The 18,826-nt window shown below is 44.2% G+C and overlaps 1 protein-coding gene across 2 annotated transcripts in view; it reads right to left on the bottom strand.

Annotated features, from left to right (window-relative positions):
- Window positions 1–17,864, bottom strand: part of SLC28A3 (solute carrier family 28 member 3) — a 62,201-nt gene extending 44,337 nt beyond the window's left edge. For both annotated transcript variants that reach the window (XM_045020906.1, XM_045020907.1), the window contains exons 1-2: window positions 17,735–17,864; window positions 4,829–4,912 (exon numbers count right to left, since the gene is read on the bottom strand). In XM_045020906.1, the coding sequence (XP_044876841.1) occupies window positions 4,829–4,912; window positions 17,735–17,800 (150 nt within the window). In that variant the 5' untranslated portion in view covers window positions 17,801–17,864. The remainder of the gene's footprint in view (window positions 1–4,828; window positions 4,913–17,734) is intronic.
- Between the last annotated feature and the right edge of the window lie 962 nt (window positions 17,865–18,826).

Here is an 18,826-nt window from a genome sequence, read left to right as displayed (position 1 = left end):
AGCCAGAACACTTTACTGATGCAACCATACTATGGACTATACACTAGTCTCCAAAGAAGTTTTTTTTCAAGTTGGCTGGTAGTTTGGAACAATTGTGTGTTGAGTAATTTTAGTCTTTGTACGCAATAAATATTTATGCTACATAGCTAGTATATAAACTAGTATACAAAACTAGTTTATAAATCAAGACCTATCACTGCTTTTTCTCCCCTTCAATCTATTTTTTTCTGCTGCATATTATACACTCTGTTGAAAGCTCTGAAATGCCCTAAGTTAGTTTCTAGGGAGACCATTTGAAGCAAAACAGCTCAATGGGAAAACTAACAAAATAATTAAAGTGGCATGTAAGGAAAAAATTTTTTTGCTCAGAAGCTGCCACTCATTTTCCTATGTGATAGTCCAAAACTACATGGATAGAGGTCTGTTTTTAACCTTCGTGATTCAAATTTCCATGAGAGGGCCTTGAAAGCCTTTCAGCTCTGTGGAGCTAGACTATTGTATATTATCTGCCCTATTCTACTTAACTTTGATTACTCTCTTTTTGATATTCACTGGGAAATAAAATGAAAATCAAACGTGAATTAAGCCACCCGTACTTTTAGGTAGTATTTGCCAACCAAGGGGTTCTTTCCACTGTACCTCTGTAGCAGGGTTCTATCCTGATAGCCACATCCCTTTAGATCTATCAGAGTGCCATTTTCTCTATAGTTAAATTAGGGTTATACTGCATCTGTTCATTTTGGATAGGTTGAATCAAGACACTCAAACCTAAATTACAGCTGATCACATACTGCGAAGTAAATGTGCCCATTTTTCATTCTATCTTCCCAAGTCAGACCTCCTAACTCTCAGTTTTGCCATGATACAATCATGCTTAAAATACTTGAGCCACATTACCCAAAACAGTGGGGGCTAAAATATTATTCTGAGTGTCTTGGGAAGGGAGCACTCGTGGGAGTCATAATTAAGGCTACAGTTTTGTCATGGAGGTTGTGGAAGTCACGGAATCCATGTTTCCAAAGACCTCCATGACTTTAGCCTCGGCAACTGGGAGCTGCAGGGTCCCACCACCTCCTGCAGTGGCAGGGAGCTGTAAGGTACCACCTCTGCCTGAGGCAGCAGGCTCCCAAGCTCTCAGTTGCCATGGGCAGCAGAGGTACTCCGCAGCTCCCAGCTGCCACAGGCAGGGAGGGGTACCACACAGCTCCCTGCCAGCCAAAGCAGCAGAGGGACCCCTGCAGCTCCCTCATCGCAGGGCAGAGGAACCCCAGTAGCTCCCCGGCTGCTACCGCGGGGCAGGGGAACCCCTGCAGCTCCCTGCCACCACAGTGGGGCAGTGAGACCCCCCCAGTTTTTATCTCGTTTCCTCAGTTTTTTTTTCATTTTCAACAAAAAATACAAAACTGACAAATGTTGGTTTTCAGCAGTTTTTGGCTGAAAATTTGTTGTTTTTGTTGAAATTTTCTGTAGAAAACCCCTAATTTTCTTATCTTTTCTTATATACTCCTCATCTTCCTAGAATCTTAGTGCCTCACAATCATTAATGGATTTTATCCTCATAGCACTCTTGTGAGGTAGGGCAGCACTATCCCCATTTCCTTAGAGAGGGAACTAAGGAAAAGGGTAGATTACTTGCCCCAAATTACATGATTTGGGGCAAGGGTAGATGACTTGCCCCAAATCATGCAGGAACTCTGTGGGTGAGCCAGGAGTCAAACCCAACTCTCCCAAGCCCAGTGCCCATCTTTCTGCCTTCTAGCATGGGCTGGGTCTTAAGGGCACAATCTTACCTTACCAGTACTCTTTCTAACCTGAAGAATTTCACTGATGGCTCTTTAGATTAATTTGTAGTTCCACTTTAAAAAAAATATTTTTATTTATCTCTAATACATAACACCCTTATAAAGGAATGGCTGTTTGTAAAGTGGGTTTCTTTTGTCCCCCTCTCCTATTTAAAGTAGGCTATAACAAAGGTACTGAATAGTTAAAGTTTTGAAAATAATGATACTTTGCCTCAGAAGCATTTGGAATTGTCTCATGTGACACCAGCTCTCTTGGCTGACACACCAGGGACTGAATGCGTTGGGTGACCTCCAGAATTAAAAGCATGAACTACTGCAACTTGAGCTATAGCTCTGTAGCTGTGGTCTGTAACAACTCATATCTTCAGGGGATTGGCACAGAGGCGGAATGGTAACACCCTCCCCCACCCCCGCTGAGTTATACAATGTTAGCAATTTCTTTAAGTATCCCTGAATCTATGTCTATTGAGTTAAAATATTTAAAAAATATGAACTTGGAAGAGAATTTGATTTTTTTGGCTTTCAGACTCATTGTGTCTGAAAACATTTGTTAGGGGTCCCACACTGCTGTGCCCTTTTAAGTCTACAATATTTTAACCTGAGGACCTCCCCCGTAACCCTCCCAGCACTGCTGGAAATTACTGTAGCATATGAGCTGCTGGAGTGTGGTACAGACTGCTGGAGTTTTGCTAGTGAGCATTTACCCCATATTTCTCCAAGTGATTGGATTTACTTCCAAAAAATAGTATTGTTGGGCCCACCACAAACACAGTGGGCCAGATTCTGATCTCATCTCGACCCATGTATTTTAGGAGTAACTAGAAGGATTGCAGATTTACAGTGCTGCGACAAAGATCAGAACCTGGCGTAACATGTCACCAGTGGAAGAGCAGAACCATTGTAGACAATCAGAGTAGCTAGTGATGAATTAACTCTTTTTCTTGCCCTGGATGAAGTCTAAAAAATGTTGGCCTTGCACACTCACACCTTACTCCTTGCATTTAAGGGCAGCAAATGAAAAACTTGTTACCACTGCTTGCAGGCCTCTTGCCACCAAACTCAGTCACTGGACAAGACTTCAATATAGGCAAATATATTAACTAAAGCATCTAATGGAGCTGCTTGAAATATGAAGACTTTTTTGTGAAAATATTGATGAAATCTTTGCTATGCACTAACTTCACCATGCAGACAAGCCCTAAGTTCAAGTTCCGGAATTGTCTGACCTTTCGAAGGTAAAGGAAGGAATGAAAAGTTTTGAATTTCAACATTTTTTGACTAACTCTAGTATATCTAAGTGATTAGTGACTCACCACATAGAACCATAGGACCATAGAAGATTAGGGTTGAAAGAGACCTCAGGAGGTCATCTAGTCCAACTCCCTGCTCAAAGCAGGACCAACACCAACTAAATCATCCCAGCCAGGCCTTTGTCAAACCAGGCCTTAAAAACCTCTAAGGATGGAGATTCCACCACCTCCTTAGGTAATGCATTCCAGTGCTTCACCACCCTCCTAGTGAAATAGTGTTTCCTAATATCCAATTTAGACCTCCCCCACTGCAACTTGAGATCATTGCTCCTTTGTCTGTCATCTGCCACCACTGAGAACAGCTTAGCTCCATCCTCTTTGGAACCCCCCTTCAGGTAGTTGAAGGGTGCTATCAAATCCCCCCTCACTCTTCTCTTCTGCAGACTAAACAAGCCCAGTTCCCTCAGGCTCTCCATGTAAATCGTGTGCCCCAGCACTCTGATCATTTTCGTTGTCCTCTGCTGGACTCTCTCCAATTTGTCCACATCCTTTCTGTAGTGGGGGCCCCAAAACTGGACACAGTACTCCAGATGTGGTGGGCCAAGTCATACAGCCAAAGGAAATGAAATAGAAACATTTGATGTAAAACCATCTGTATAGCATTTCTGTCACCCTTTGACCATTGGATGTTGCCTCTTATTTACTCTTGCCCTTGGATTTGGGCCATCTAGTGGATGGGTAATTACAGTGCAAAACCAAGTATGTGCTCAAATCAGGGAGAAAGGGTCTCATTTTATGTCCTGTCTGAAAAATAGCCTCACTACAAGTGTTGGTGAGCCAGACCAACATTTTCACTGTGGTTTTCCAAAAAACAGCAAAACCTAAGAGGAAGAAAATACTTCTTTCAGTGTCAGTGGATTCTGGAAAGTGGAATTCCATTTGCTTATGGTCAAAAATGTTTACAGTATAGAATCTGCCCATGAGGTTTTAGATTAATAAGTTAAATAAAACCCATAAAAACTCTTTTGATAAAGACAGAGAAAAAAAATCAGGGGCCTCATAGTAGCAAAGAATTTACCATAAAGGACCACATTCTACTCTCAGTTACATAGATTTGAATCTGGAAGAGCTCCATTGCTCTTTAGACTATTTATAATACTTTCTATGGAAAACTGTCACCACCCCCTCTGCAGGTATATCAGCAAATTGAGCTGGAGGTGTAATTTCCAGATTTAAAAGGTATACCCTTACTAGAACTGATCGAGCTAGGAAGCTAAAAATGGCAGTGTACCCACAGAGGTGCAAAAGCAGCAGGAGGGGCTAGCCACCTGAGTTTGTACCCATTCAAGAAGCTAGGCATATACTTGACATGGCTAGCCTGTTCCACTGCTATGGTTACACTGCTGTTTTTAGCTTCCTAACTCGTTCAGAGCTAGCAATGTCTCTTCAAGCTGGAAATTACATTTACAACTCAAAGTGCAGACATACCATATGTCAGCTCTCTGCCTTTAGTACTCATCATGACCAGCATTGCTATGCCCCATGTACATTTTGGATAAAGCTGTTTTGATGGATTTCTGAGAACAGGACTGGCTCACTGATTTCAGTTCTAATTCAGTTATTCATTTTATTCCTGGATGTACTATCACAAGTGCATATTTATTTTCTCCCTTGACAGTATTACCAACCCTACTATGTTTATGGTTCATTCTGAGTGTAAACATGGTTACTCTAGTGACTGGATATTATTTAATCTGAAGAAAAACAAAAACTTACCGGGTTACTATGCACAGCATCCCTGTTTTGTAAATTCCTGCTTCTTAACCCCTCCTCATTTATAACATCATCTTCAGAGTCATTCTGAGAAATATCAAAATTGTAAACAAGATGTTAGTTCAAAACCAGAATCAAACATCTTTCTTTAATGTAGGAATAGTTGACTCCAGTTGTGACAATCATGCTTCTGCGCTTTACTTTAGCAAGACAGCAAAAGTACAGAGTTGCTCTGTGCTCAGATACTGATCTGCATGCAAAACTCAAGGGTTGAATGGAGGAGAAAGGGGTGCTGTTCTCTAGATAAGTTAAGACCAAAGTATATTATTCCCCCATCAGCAGTGAGTCCAATCTAAGTGTATGAGAGATGATAAAAAACAGTTTATAGATGGGTGAGGGAATTTAATTTAAGGGTTGGTGAATCATGGCTGGACAGAGGTAAGTTGTCTTAACTAAGGCCTTGTCTACACTACAGGGAAAGATCAATCTAAGCAATGAAATTTGAGTTATGTGAATAGCATAACTCAAGTTGATGTAGCTTAGATCTACAGTAACTCCCGGCTTAACATTGTAGTTATGTTCCTGAACAATTCTACTTTAACCGAATGATGTTAAGCGAATCCAATTTCCCCATAAGAATTAATGTAAATGAGGTGGTTAGGTCCCAAGGGAAAAAAGATATATATATACTGTGTGCACACAGTATAAGTTTTAAACAAACAATTTAATACTGTACACAGCAATGATGATTGTGAAGCTTGGTTGAGGTGGTGGAGTCAGAGGATGGAAGAGGGTGGGATATTTCCCAGGGAATGCCTTGTGCTAAATGATGAACTAGCACTTGGCTGAGCCCTCAAGGGTTAACACGTTGTTAATGTAGTCTCACACTCTACAAGGCAGCACAAATGGAGGGAGGAGACACAATAGACGCATGGCAGTGGCTGCAAACATTCCGCGCGGAAACTGAACCCACACTGATGAACCCACGCTATCCCACTGGAGTGCACCACTCCCTCCACTTTCCAGACTGCCAGCGAGTGTGCATGTGTGAGTGAGTGAGAGAGACAGAGACACATACTGTGTGTGTGTGTGTGAGAGAGACGTGCATTTCCCCTTTAAGTCCACTGACCCCGCTCTAAGTATGCTGCCTTTTTAAGTAGATCAGCAAGTTGAGACAGCAGCTGCTGCCAGCAAGCTCCCTCCATCCTTAGCCCTGTAGTGTCCGCCCCTGCTCTGTGGAGATGGGGTACAGAAGCAGGGGGCAGGAGCAGGGGAGGGGGACACCCTGACATCAGCACCCCTCTGTCTCCTCCCCTTGCCCCTGTGCACAGCAAGCAGGAGGCTCCCGGGAGCAGCTCCAAGGCAGAGGGCAGGAGCAGCACATGGCAGGGGGGGGAGGGACACCTGAACTACCCAGCAATTGCTAGCCTGCTGGGTGGCTGCTGCACAGGAAACTTAGGGGAGCAGGGAGCTGACAGCAGGGCTCCTGGCTCACCCTGGTTCCAAGCCCCCACCAGCTAGCTGCAACAGGCTGCTCTTCCTGCAAGCAGTGGACAAAGCAGGCAGCTGCCAAACAACGTTATAGGGGAGCATTGCGCAACTTTAAACGAACTCCCGTGCCTCCTGGTGGAGGGGATCTTGAGGTGGGGTGTGTGTAGTGGGGTGGTCACCTGCTCCTGCTCTAAAGGGTTGAAATCAGCCCTTGGAGAGGGCTGTGGCAGGGGGCAAGCAGACCAGGATGATTGGGGAAGCAGCCTCAGCTGTAGCCACATCCCAATCAGGGCTCAGCTGGCCCTTATAAGAGGGCAGTGGGCCAGGAGCAAAGACAGTTTCCTCTAGCTGTAGAGGGAGATGGGCCTGGCTGCAGGGAGCTAGAGGCAGGGTACCTGAGTGGAGCAGGGCTGGGGGAAGGCTACGGGAGCTGGGGAGCTTCAGCCTGGAAACCCCGTAGGCTGTGGCCTAGTATAAGGCCAAACAGGTACTGGGGTTGCAGGGAACAGCCCAAGGCTAGGCAGAGGCAGCAGGTCCAAACCCAACCTTGCCAGTGATGAGTGGCTTATACTGTAGTCAGCTCCAGTGAGCGGGGGCTAGTTGGTGACTGGCAGTAGCCTACAACTGAGGTGAGGTGGGAAAGTGGGTGGGGGTTCCCCTGGAAGAGGGAGACCCAGAGATGGTTGGGTTACTGCCGGGCAGCACCCCAGTGGAAAGGGGCACTGGGGTCCGGGAGGGACATGGGGGCCCAGCGGTCGTGAGACACTGGCCTGCAGAGGGCGCTCCGATGGCTGGCAAGCTAATCCCCAGGACAACCAGCAGGAGGTGCCGCAGGGGTGAGTCCTACACCATTACACCCGTCAACTCCCCTTACTCTTCTCAATTCGGTGGAGTACAGGAGTTGACGGGAAAGCAATCTGCGGTTGATTTAGTGGGTCTTCACTAGACCCGCTAACTTGACTGCCGATGCATCGATCACCATGTGTGGATCCCCCGGTAAGCGTAGACAAGCCCTAAGTCCTATGACCTGAAGTAAATATTTAACTCAGTTACTTAAAAGAAGCCATTTAAGAGTTACTCAACTGAAATAGCAATATTTCTTATGAACTCATCCAATTGCTTTAAGGATCTTGACACAGGCAAATATATGAATGCAAAGAATCTTAAATTCAAATAAGTCCCAACATTTCTCTCTTTTCCCTGAGGTTACTTTATATCTCTTCTTCAGAAGTACATAGTCTAAACAATCTGGTGTTTAACAGAAGTTGTTGGTACCTTAAATTACAATAGCATTTCAATATGAAAATTATTACAGGAATTATTTAAGTCTAGTCTATTGGCAGTGCTTTTGGAAACATTAAGTCATCAACGATGTTGATGTCATCACATTGCAGAAATAGTGCTGGACTGGAAGGTTGCTTCTTAACAATGCCGTGTTGTGGCTTGTTTGTTCTTTGTCATCTTGATTCTGTTTACTTGCATGGCTGAGATGAGATGAACAGCCTAAAATGAGAGTGCTGAGTGGTATCTCAGTTCAGACAGCTTTATACCCTTCTCTTTCCATAGTCTCACTAAAGGTGGCAGCCACACTGTGCTACAGAGTAAGTCTTCCAGAAAACGTAGAGATGCCACACCGTGTGTACTCTAGATGCAGTATTGGGTTTCCTGGGACGCACTTCCTGCTGGGACAGAAACAAAAGCAGCCCAGTTGCAGGCTGCAGCTACACAAAACAGTAGGAAGTTTGTTTCCTCATTGCTGTTCATGGTTCTGCCAAAAAAAGGATTTATCTTCAGGCGTCAGTAAGATACTATATACACACCTCTTTCAGAGGCTTGGCTGGATCCAAATACCTGTTGCTGTCACCTCTTCACAAGCTCCTTTATGGGATGGTCAGCTACTGAATATGTAATCTGCTAAAGCATATGCAGCAAAGTTGTACATTTTCTTCACTTCATATTACTTTTGTCTTTGTGGTATGACATTTTCAGAACATCTTTACAGATAGAGTTTGACTCTTTCTTTTATTTAACTCATTTTCAGAGATGCCCCTTTAGTTCCATCAGGATTTAATACACATTGAAATTCCCTTTCAAATGAGTCCAAAAGCTTCTGTTTACTATAAAGAAGTCTTTGAGCTTTCAAAATACGTCCTTTTAAATGTAAATGATTCTTCCAGAGAGTCTTTAAATTTATGCGGTCATCAAAGAAGGTATTACCTCTTCTTAACAACCTTTGGAAAGGTGGTTCTCGTCTGAGCATCAGGGTCCACAGGTCTCAACTGCCATCCCAGGACTGTTTAGGAGTCAGTATGTTCTGACCCGCCTCCCAGTGATCTGTTAACAGTTGCTAGAACTCAAAGCTCAGCTCAGCAGAGGATGCCAGTCCTGGGATCTGACTGGCAAAGCTCTAAGGTTCCTGACTGGTTCTCTGCTTCTATTTAAATCAAGCAGAGGAACAGGAAGTCATTTGTGGAACTGGAGTGTTCCCTGCATAGGACTGCCTCCCCTACACTACCTGATCCTGCTGCCTGGCTTTGACCTCCTGGTATCCTGATCCAGCCTGCCACTTGACCCTGACTTCCAGTCTGCCCTCTGTCTTGTCTCAGACTCTGATCACCTGGTAACCTGACTCTGCCTGGCTCCTGACACCCAGGGGTGAAAGTAAAGTCAAAGACTTACCAGTACGGGGGCTGGCTCCACGCTCCATCCCTTCCACACTGCCTGGCCCATGCTGCCCAGGGTTCCAGCGGCGATTTAAAGGGCCCAGGGCTCTGGCCGCTGCCATGGCAGCAGCAGCGGCCAGTGGCCAGAGCCCTGGGCCTTTTAAAATTGCTGGCCCCGGGGCTGCTGCTCCTTCCCCACAGCGGCAGACGGGGGCGGGGAGGGGGAGGGACAATGACATTAAAGCACTGCCGCAGGATCCTTTGCCGCGGCAGTGGTTTAAAGTCAGCTGGGTATGGGCCAGTACTGGCAGCCACTTTTTATCAGTACACCATACCAGCCCGTACCGGCTTACTTTCACCCCTGCTGACACCTGACTCCTGGTCTGGTCTTTGGCCTGTCTCAGATTCTTGACTCCTGGTATCCAGACCCAACCTATCTCCTGGCTCCTGACTTCTCTGACCACTAAGTCAGATCACTCATGTCCCAGTCGTGAAACTGAGTTTGGTCAGGAAGTTGCTTAACCATTGCCTGAAAACTAATTAATTCCCCAAGTAATATAAATATTTGATACTCAAGTGGCTTCTTATATTAGTAACCATTTATAAGATTACTTTATTCCATATCAGTACATAAAAGATATTACTACTCACACAGCATTGGTATCAGTAAATTGTCTTACATGATTGAATTTAGATACAAACCATTTGCAAGTGAACATCACAAAAGAAGGTTATAGCATCTTAAGCACTTAAGGAATAAACAATCTAAGGTTTCCACCTTTTAAGTGGAAATGTGACCTTAGATATAACCAAAATATTTCCCAACTATACATATTTTCCTTAAAGTTAAACAAAGGAATACTTTAGGCTATATAAAAATCAGTGTCCCTAAGAATATTTCCAGAATTCTTTGTATGGATTTCAAACTGAGGTTTTTCTCCTTGAAGAGAGGAGGGAGGAAAGAAATAATGACAAGAGACTCCTGGTTCAGCTTTTGTGGCCTTGATATATCCAGAATCAAACATCATTTTTCTTTCAGATACTAGGAAAAGTCTATCTTCAGATCCCAGTCGAAGGGGGAGGAAAACCACTGTTGTGTGTTCACACTGACAGATGCTTGCGCAATAGCGTGTTCACACTTGCAGCGCTATTTGGAGCGGTGCACTATGGGCAGCTTTCCCACAGAGCACCTCTTTCTCTTTTGCCGCTAAGAACTGTGGGAAGGCGGAGGGAGTCATGGGACATCCTGGGTCCAGTCCCAATGCCCCATGATCCATTGGTTCGCATCCCAGCAATCCCTCTGCTTCCATCCGCATTTGGTGCCATCTTTCAACGATTTGTGTACCGTGTGCCCTGCCTGTTTTAGGCTGCAGGAATGGATCTTGAACTGCTGATCAGTATGCTGCTTGCTCTGACCAACACATCATGAATGGTAGTGGAGTTATTCCTTAAACTACAAAGTCAAGAGGAGTGCGATGTTGATCTTGCCACGCGTAGTAGCTATGATACGAGATTGCTTGTGGCTTTCACGGAGGTGCTGACCACAGTGGAACACTGCTTTTGGGCTCGGGAAACAAGCAGTGAATGGTGGGATCACATCATGATGCACGTCTGGGATGATGAGCAGCGGCTGCAGAACTGTCACATGAGGAAAGCCACATTAATGGGACTGTGTGATGAACTTGCCCCAGTCCTGTGGCGCAAGGTCACGAGGATGAGAGCTGCCCTGTTGTTGGAGAAGTGCAAGTAGAAGCTAGCTACTCCAGACTGCTACCCATAGGTCGCTAACCAGTTCAGAGTGGGAAAGTCGACCGTTGGACTCTTGTTGATGGAAATGTGCAGGGCCATTAATCGCATCCTGCTCTGAAAGACCATGACTCTGGACAACGTGCGTGACATTGTGGATGGCTTTGCACAAATGGGCTTCCCTAATTGCTGAGGGGTGATAGATGGCACGCACGTTCCAATTCTGGCACTAGACCACCTAGCACATTAATCCCAAGGGGTATTTCTCAGTGGTTCTCCAGGCGCATGTGGATCATCTCTGTGAATTTTAAATGCAACATTTTACAGAAATAGTATGTTTGCAACACAGAAAACACTGATTCAGTGCTTTAAAACACAGCCAGTACTCACACACCTGTCACTAACTGGCTGACCCCAGGCAAACACACATGAGCCACAAGACCCCTACAGCCGCAGAGGCAGGGTGAATCATTGTTTCTGGACCCTCCTGTACACTGGGCACATGGCTCTTGTGGGGGGGCCTGATAATCATTCCTGTCCCCACACTTTCCACAGGATGGAAGATATCTCACTACTGAGGGTGAGCAGGAAATCGAGGGACGGTCTTCTTCAAGCCTGTGGCTTCCGCCTTCACCCCTATGTGGCTCCCCTGTGTGCAGCAATGGTCCCCCTCCCCCTACTGTGATGGCACAGAGGCACAGGAAAGTTACGGTTAATGGGGCAAGAAACAAAGCAGCTCTGCTGAGGAACCTGCGGCAGAGGATTGCCCAGTATCTCCACGAGAGTTTCCTGGAGATCTCTGAGGGAGATTCCTGTGAAGTGAGGGATTCTATCAACAGCCTGTTCTGACATTCAGAATAGGCATGCAGTGGGAGACAAGCCTGCTTTCTGCAACCCTCCTTCCCTCAACAAATTGCTTCAGCAATTCCCCAAATCAGATCCACTTACCAGAGGCCTCCTCTCCTGTTTGCGCTTTGCCAAGATCCAACTGCTGTGACTGGCTAGGCTCCTCCGGGGTAGAAAAGAGCTCCTGTCTGCATGCATCTCTGGCCTCTGAGCCATCCTCTGCCTCTGGGTCCTCCTCCCCCTCTTCGTCCAAGATTTCCTCCTCCTGGCTCGGTCCACTCTTGACTGGCACGTGAGCCAATGAAATATTCACAGGGGCCTTCGCAGTGGAGGTGGGTTTGTCATGGAGTATCGTGTCCAGCTCTTTGTAGAACTGGCAGCTCATGGGCGCAGCATTGGAGCGGTGGTTTGCCTCCTGAGCCCTTGTGGTAGGTGTTCCACAGCTCCTTCACTTTACCCTACACTGCAATGTGTCCCAGTCATGGCCCCTTTCTATCATGCATCGTGAAATCTGTCCACAGGTATCATAATTCCTATGGCTGGAGTACAGCTGGGACTGCACAGCTTTCTTTCCCCAAATGCCAACGAGGTCTAGCAGCTCGGCATTACTCCAAGCAGGGGATCGCCTGGTGCATGGAGCAGGCATGGCCACCTGGAAAGATGCGCTGAGACCACTGCACACATCACTGAGCAATCAGGAAGGGGACTTTCAAATTTGCAAAGGAATGTATGGGGTGGGGATGAGGGTTGGTCACCTGAGGGCAGGGCAGTAGAATTCAAACCAATGACCAGAGAGGTGAGAACAGGCATTGTGGGACAACTCCCAGAGACCAATCCCAGCACTGTAATCGCCACAATGTCTACACTGGCACTGCAGCGCTGTAACCCTGGCGCAGAAAGCTGTATGCCTCTTGGCGGGGTGTGTGTGTGGTTTTTTTTGTTTGTTTTAAGAGCACTACAACTGCACAGTTTCTGCACACTAAGTGGCTTGGCAGTGTGTATACCTTGGGAGTTACAGCACAGAAAGCTGCTTTACTATGCAGAAACTTGCCAGTGTAGACGAGGCCTAAATGACATCCTCTTAGGCCACGTTTACACTTACCTGCTGGGTCGACGCGGCGAGTTCGACTGCTCGTAGTTCGAACTATCGCGTCTGATCTAGACGCGATAGTTCGAACCCCGGAAGCGCTAGTTCGAACTCCGGTACTCCACCGCGGCAGGAGGAGTTGCCGGAGTCGACCTTGGAGCTGCGGAGTTCGCTTCCGCGGCGTCTGGACGGGTAAGTAAGTCGAACTAGGGTAGTTCGAATTCAGCTACGTTATTCACGTAGCTGAATTCGCGTACCCTAGTTCGACCCCCGACCTTAGTGTAGACCAGGGCTTAGTCTCAGAAGACAGGTCTCTTTGCCGTAGCCTTTCTACATAACCATGTCCTTTGAATTTGGAACCATTTGGTTAACTTCTTTTGCACTTCCTCCACTTCTATCATACCAGTTTTGAATAAGAATATTCTAGATGTGACTCCACAGCAATCTGTTAAACAAAGCCAGCATAGTTTCCATTATCAGTGTTTAGTATTCTGTCTAGACATAGTACACACTCAAGATCTTTTCCAGATGATGATGATGAAAGATGGGCTGGCATCAGAGCACAGAGGTAATTACTTAGAGGTTACAGATTATTTAGGAAGGATCTGTTATATTGTTGTTAGAGATTAGTCAGGATAACTTTGAACCCCAACGAATATCTGGTGTCTACTGACGTAAATGATGCTTAGTTGCTTTTAGTGTGTGGAAATATTTGATTTGTTTGCACAATTGGAATAGTTGCATGTTCAAATATAAGTACATAATTGTTCATGCTTTTTTCTGTCTGGACATCCAAAGCCTTTGGTTTCTAATTGACCTGTAAAGTCCATCTTCTCAACATTTCAGACATTCATTCATTCAGCCAGTTGCAAAATGAAGATGTCTTTTATGTGATTCACCAAATCCCATTTTCCCCTCCACCCCGCAGCACATTGTTCATCCTGGCTTCGTTCTTCATCCTGCCTTCTCTGTTAACTAGCATGTCACTATCATTTATAAAGGCATCAATCTGCATGTTCTATCCTGAGACACAATTTTCCAGATCAGTAATGCTGAGGTCCAGGAATAGTGAGTTAGGAATTTTTAAATCAATTGTTGGCAGCATATGCTGAAAGAGTTCAAAGTTACTGAACAAGAGAGAGAAATTGTATTGAATTCAAGCAAATGGCCCTCCCATGTACAGCGCAGAGAGATGGATGATGAGCCAGCAGATTTAAATTCAGTGGGCCCAAAGTGAAAGTGCACAAGTAGTGTAAATTAAGCCCACTTGTGTACATTTGATATTTTTAAAGGTTTAAATCAGCTGTGCAGAACAAGGCAGCTGTAAATCCATGATACAGTGGGTGGACAAGTAAGAACGATGTGACAGACTGGCTAAGAGTGTTGCACAACTTGGCTTATAGAAACCAATAGAGAGCTGCTCACTGTCACAGCAGATAACACTTTAGACAGGCAGAGAAGTAAAACCACAGGAACTGAAGCGGAAAGAGAAGCAGCAACTCTTGAAGCTGCTCATAAAAAAAAAAAGTCAGATTCATAAATATGATCCTGACTCCTGGTCTGCCCTCTGGCTTGTCTTGGGCTCTCATCTCCTGGCAGTCTGACTCTGCCTACCTCCTGACATCCCCTTTGCTGTGACATTCACAACCTACCCGTATTTAACTTAATTTATACTTTGTTTGCTGGTTACTTTAAAAGTCAGGTGATTTTGAGTGTATTGGAGTCCTTCTCACAACTCCTCACTATGTACCACCTCCCATGGCTCTGGGGAGGAGGAGTTGAAACTTCTTGGTTATCCGCAGTTATAATGAGAGCCCAGAGTCTTAGCACTGACTTAGAGCAATCTTCAGATAACAACCCAATTAGGGTGTTTGAATGATGAGCCAAGTTAGTTTCATGGCTATATAAGTGGGAACTGAATTTTGTTACTGAATAGATTGTGGCTCTAATGCCACAGCCTTGAGTAGGTGACAGCATGGCACAGATGTCCAGAAACCAAATCCATGAGGTGTTCACAAGTGTGACATTAACAGTATTCAAAGATAGATGACACAATATTGCATAACCTCCGTACCACACTACTAATGTATATTGTAGAGATATATATACAAATATATATGAGAGAGAGAGACGGGTGAGACACAGATATTTCAACATCTAACACTGACGTTCTGTTCAATAAATACATAGCAACTATCTAAGCTTAAACATACACAATAACAATTTATGTTCCTTAAATTATGTGACATTTTCCAATGCATACATCTGTTAAAAGCCTGAAGACATTGACAAAAATGATTTGTGTTAATTCATGAGTTCTAGCTACAAGGTATCTATTGAAACAAGGAATTTAGCATGTAGGTTTTATAGTTGCAGTGAGGCCATCTTGTGTTATTCTGCAGGGGTAAGAGTGTGCTATGGGGGATGGATAAGATTCAGTGCAGGAGAAGCTACATATGTTGTGAGCCATACATGTAAGCAGCTGACACTTATGAATCTCCATCACTCCTTTTTGCTACTTCAAAATGATTTTTTATACACTAAACGGTGCCAGTTCCCTGATATGGTTTTAACTGTAGTTGGATTTGTAAGGGGTGCAGTGGCTGCTGTACAAATTGCAGGCATTCCTCTTGTTCTTTAGAGACACTTATTGGAAGCTGAAGCTGCAAATGATGAGGGGAAAGTGCTTATATGACAAAGATGGCAGTTTCTTAGACATACGTATCATCACAAAGCAGTTGGGAGGGGAGGTGCACTGGGGCCATTACTACAACTAGCTCCAGTGGGATCCATGTAACACAAATGAGAAGAAGTTGATCCTAAGAAGGGCTGAAAGCAGGAACCACAAAAGACATCAAATGTACTATAGAAAAGGTTATACCCATGTGGTACAGTGAGAATGCTGTTATATTAGCTAGGGCTCTGTGAATTAAGTATTTGTAGACAAATGGAAACTGAAAAAAGCTCAAATATTTATACAAATAATAAAAATAAGTAAGAAATAATAAGTAAAATAAATTGCTCCCTTTACTTGTGTTCTAGCCTGTCTGTCAATGTACACTCTCTCCACATTGCGAGGCAAATTGTCTTTCATGCCTGATGAAGGGAAATGCAGATATGACCCTTTGACCACAAACCATTTACCAGTCAAGTCCACTGAGCACCATTGGAAGCTGTCTTATTTACTTTCTAAAACAAACTTACTGCAGCAGATTTACGTTGTCCCTGTCTTATTTTCTGTTATTTTGTGGTTTAATCATTAAACAGTTCATACACATCTGAGAGTTTGTTTATAGTGTGGTACAACAGATTCAAAGGGATTTAAATTAAATTAATCACTTTCCTCAATGCCGTTATATTTATGGCTTGGAGAATTGCTGACTACTTTGACCTTTTTATTGTATAGCAGGGAAATTATTGGTTGTTTAATATAATACAACCAGTACAACAGAAACTACCAGACATCATGTCTTTGAAGACAATAAGGGCCTACTCTATGCTTAAGAGAAACAGACAGAAGGAAATAGGGGGAGCTGACGATCCTATTTTTCTCCTTGGCCTCTGTCAAGTGATTTATTTTTGTGCACAGGAAGCTAAATATCATCTTCTGATTTTCATCCTTTGATAGAATGAGTAATATGTTACAAATAGTATCCCTATATAATGAAATCTTTTTGTTTTCTTCCAGAAAAAACTTCACTATTGGTCAAATTCAGATATGATAATCTGGAGTATGCACCACTGAAGTCACTTGGATCAGGTCCTAGGTGCATTCCACATCATTGATTTCCTAGAATTTGAACCCTCTTATACCAAGTCTGAATTTGTTCTGTAATTTAGCTGTAACACCAGAATTGCAATGTGCCCTTTGTGTGTTGAGGTAATTTCACTTTACTATGACTAGGGTTTCTCTCTGTCTGAGCTCACTGTAAGACACTGCACTAGTAAAAACTATATACCATTGCTGGGTTTAGTTCAGTCAGCAAAAATGTTCATTTGGAAAAAAAAAACTCTGCAGATGATATCTGGTTGGTGTGAATGTTCCCATTAGCATGCAGAGTATAATAGGAGTCACATATTATTCTGGATGCTCTGTAATATGATCTTGATGCCCTATGTGAACTGTGACTGGCATATGTGCATGGCCCGCAACAGTAAAAGCCAAATACTGTCCTTCCTGCTGATCCCCCTTGCTGAGCTTGGAACAAGGTGGGTTTAGGGGTTGTGGGAGGAGAGGAAGGAGTCTGTCCCGCACAGAGCAGCTTCAGGACCATAGTCTCTCCCACACGTGTGCCCCAGTACTCTAGGTGACAATGCTGCCTGATGGTGGATCCATTGGCCTCTCTGTTCCTTCTTCTCCTGTCCCTACCCTGCTACTTATGTCTTGCTGTGCATGGATATGCAGGGAACCTTTGCTAAGCGGGGCTCCATGTCCCTCCTTGTAAATCCTACCTGCTCCTTGTCCCTCCCTGTAGCAGAATGTGCTTTTGCAGTCACTGTATCTAGTGAAGGAGCAAGATTTGCCCTGTGTGATTATGTGTGTGACTGTTTCTCTTAAGGCAAGGGCAGCTCTTTGATTAGAAGTTAATGTTTGGGGGGGGGTCTAATACTTTCCTCCTATTAATTTTCCTTGCTTTGATGAGAAAACTGTTTGCACCACAGCGATGACTAATTCCAATGCCCTCAGCTGCAATTCAAAGCAGGCACTGTAAATTAACAATCCTAATAACTGAATACAATTTTAGTCTGAGATGCTCTGCACAGAGAAGATAGTGGGAAAAGTCAGTGGTGAGATCTGTGAGCACAGGTGACACACTGAATTCGGGAGGCTGAATGTGAACAAGAAACTTCTCAGCTATCCCAGCACACTAGGTAACAAAGGAAGGCAGTAAATGGAGCCTCTGTAAGTGTGCCAGTTCTGGTCAGTCCCTTTATTTAAGAGCCTTGCACACTGGCAGGATAGGTCTGCAAGCGTGCTGTAAAATATTTGTAGGTGCAGAGCAGAAATTGTTCTCTCCGTGCAGATTCCAAAAGCCCAGTAATTACTTTCCAACCCCCTACAAAAATCAGGCTTACCTGAAATGAAGCATTATAGAATCCATCTGCCCCAGAAAGAGCACTGATATTTTCTTTCAGCTCCATGTGTGTAACTTGGTCAGGGATTTCTACCTCTCTGTTCAAAAAGGCAGGTTGGCAGCAGCACTTCGTTAATCTATCTAGTATTCTGTTTCTATTACTTACAGTTTACCTGTGACCACTCCCATTCTGTTATTTCATGGCCCCACCTTCTAGCTCTTTTGAAACATCCCCCTGCACATAAAAGCAGGGTGAAGCAGAATTCCAAGCTTATTAAAATGACAGAAGGATTCATGCATGCAACAAAAGAAAAATGCCTTCCTGAGTGATCCAAAAGCAAAACATGTATTTTTACATAGCCTTCATTCACTCACACACAGAAAGCACGTAGTGCACAGAAAATCCTCCTCATCCAGGTCTTTGAGAGGCAGCACTCATTTAATCATTTGTGATGCTTGTCTCAAAATGTCAATCAAAATCTATGAAAATATCCGTTGGCAGCTATTGAAACAAATGACTAATAAAAATAGTCAAAATAGTCAGAGACCTAGGATATTAAAAGGCTTGCTTTTCAAAAGATCAGGTCCTGGGATAATTTACAAGTGAGTGCAATTGCACATTTAAGTGGCATGCACTGTGAATGTAGTTGTACCTGCAAACTGAGAGGACAACTTACACCAACGGAGTCTCTGCCTCCCAGAGCGTAGTGTAAAGGGGCCTTTGTGTACATAAGAATAGATTCCAGGTGTTTCTAGTTGAAGCAAGCAACCAGCCTCCACCCCCACCAGCCCTTTCAGCTCTTCTTTATCCAGTATAAAGACACTAAAGTCAAAAACATTTTTTTTCTTCTCTGCGGATCACCGTTAAATGGGACTGTCTCAAAAACAATTATTGGTTTCCTAGTCATTTTGGAAACTGGAAGAATTACTGAACTGAAGGGCCCATTGTCTCTTCCATATACACAAGTAACTTCCATTAGTGTTCCTGTGAGTTAGCCTATTTATACCCACCATGGAGAGAATTGACTACAGAATCAAAGAATTTTACCTTTACAAAGACTGATACATAATTAGATCCAATGAATAGAAAACA

Source organism: Mauremys mutica, chromosome 6, assembly GCF_020497125.1.
Source record: "Mauremys mutica isolate MM-2020 ecotype Southern chromosome 6, ASM2049712v1, whole genome shotgun sequence".
Lineage (NCBI taxonomy): Eukaryota > Metazoa > Chordata > Testudines > Geoemydidae > Mauremys > Mauremys mutica.
Note: the sequence above shows the minus strand (reverse complement) of the source record. Positions and strands in the feature narration are given on the sequence as shown.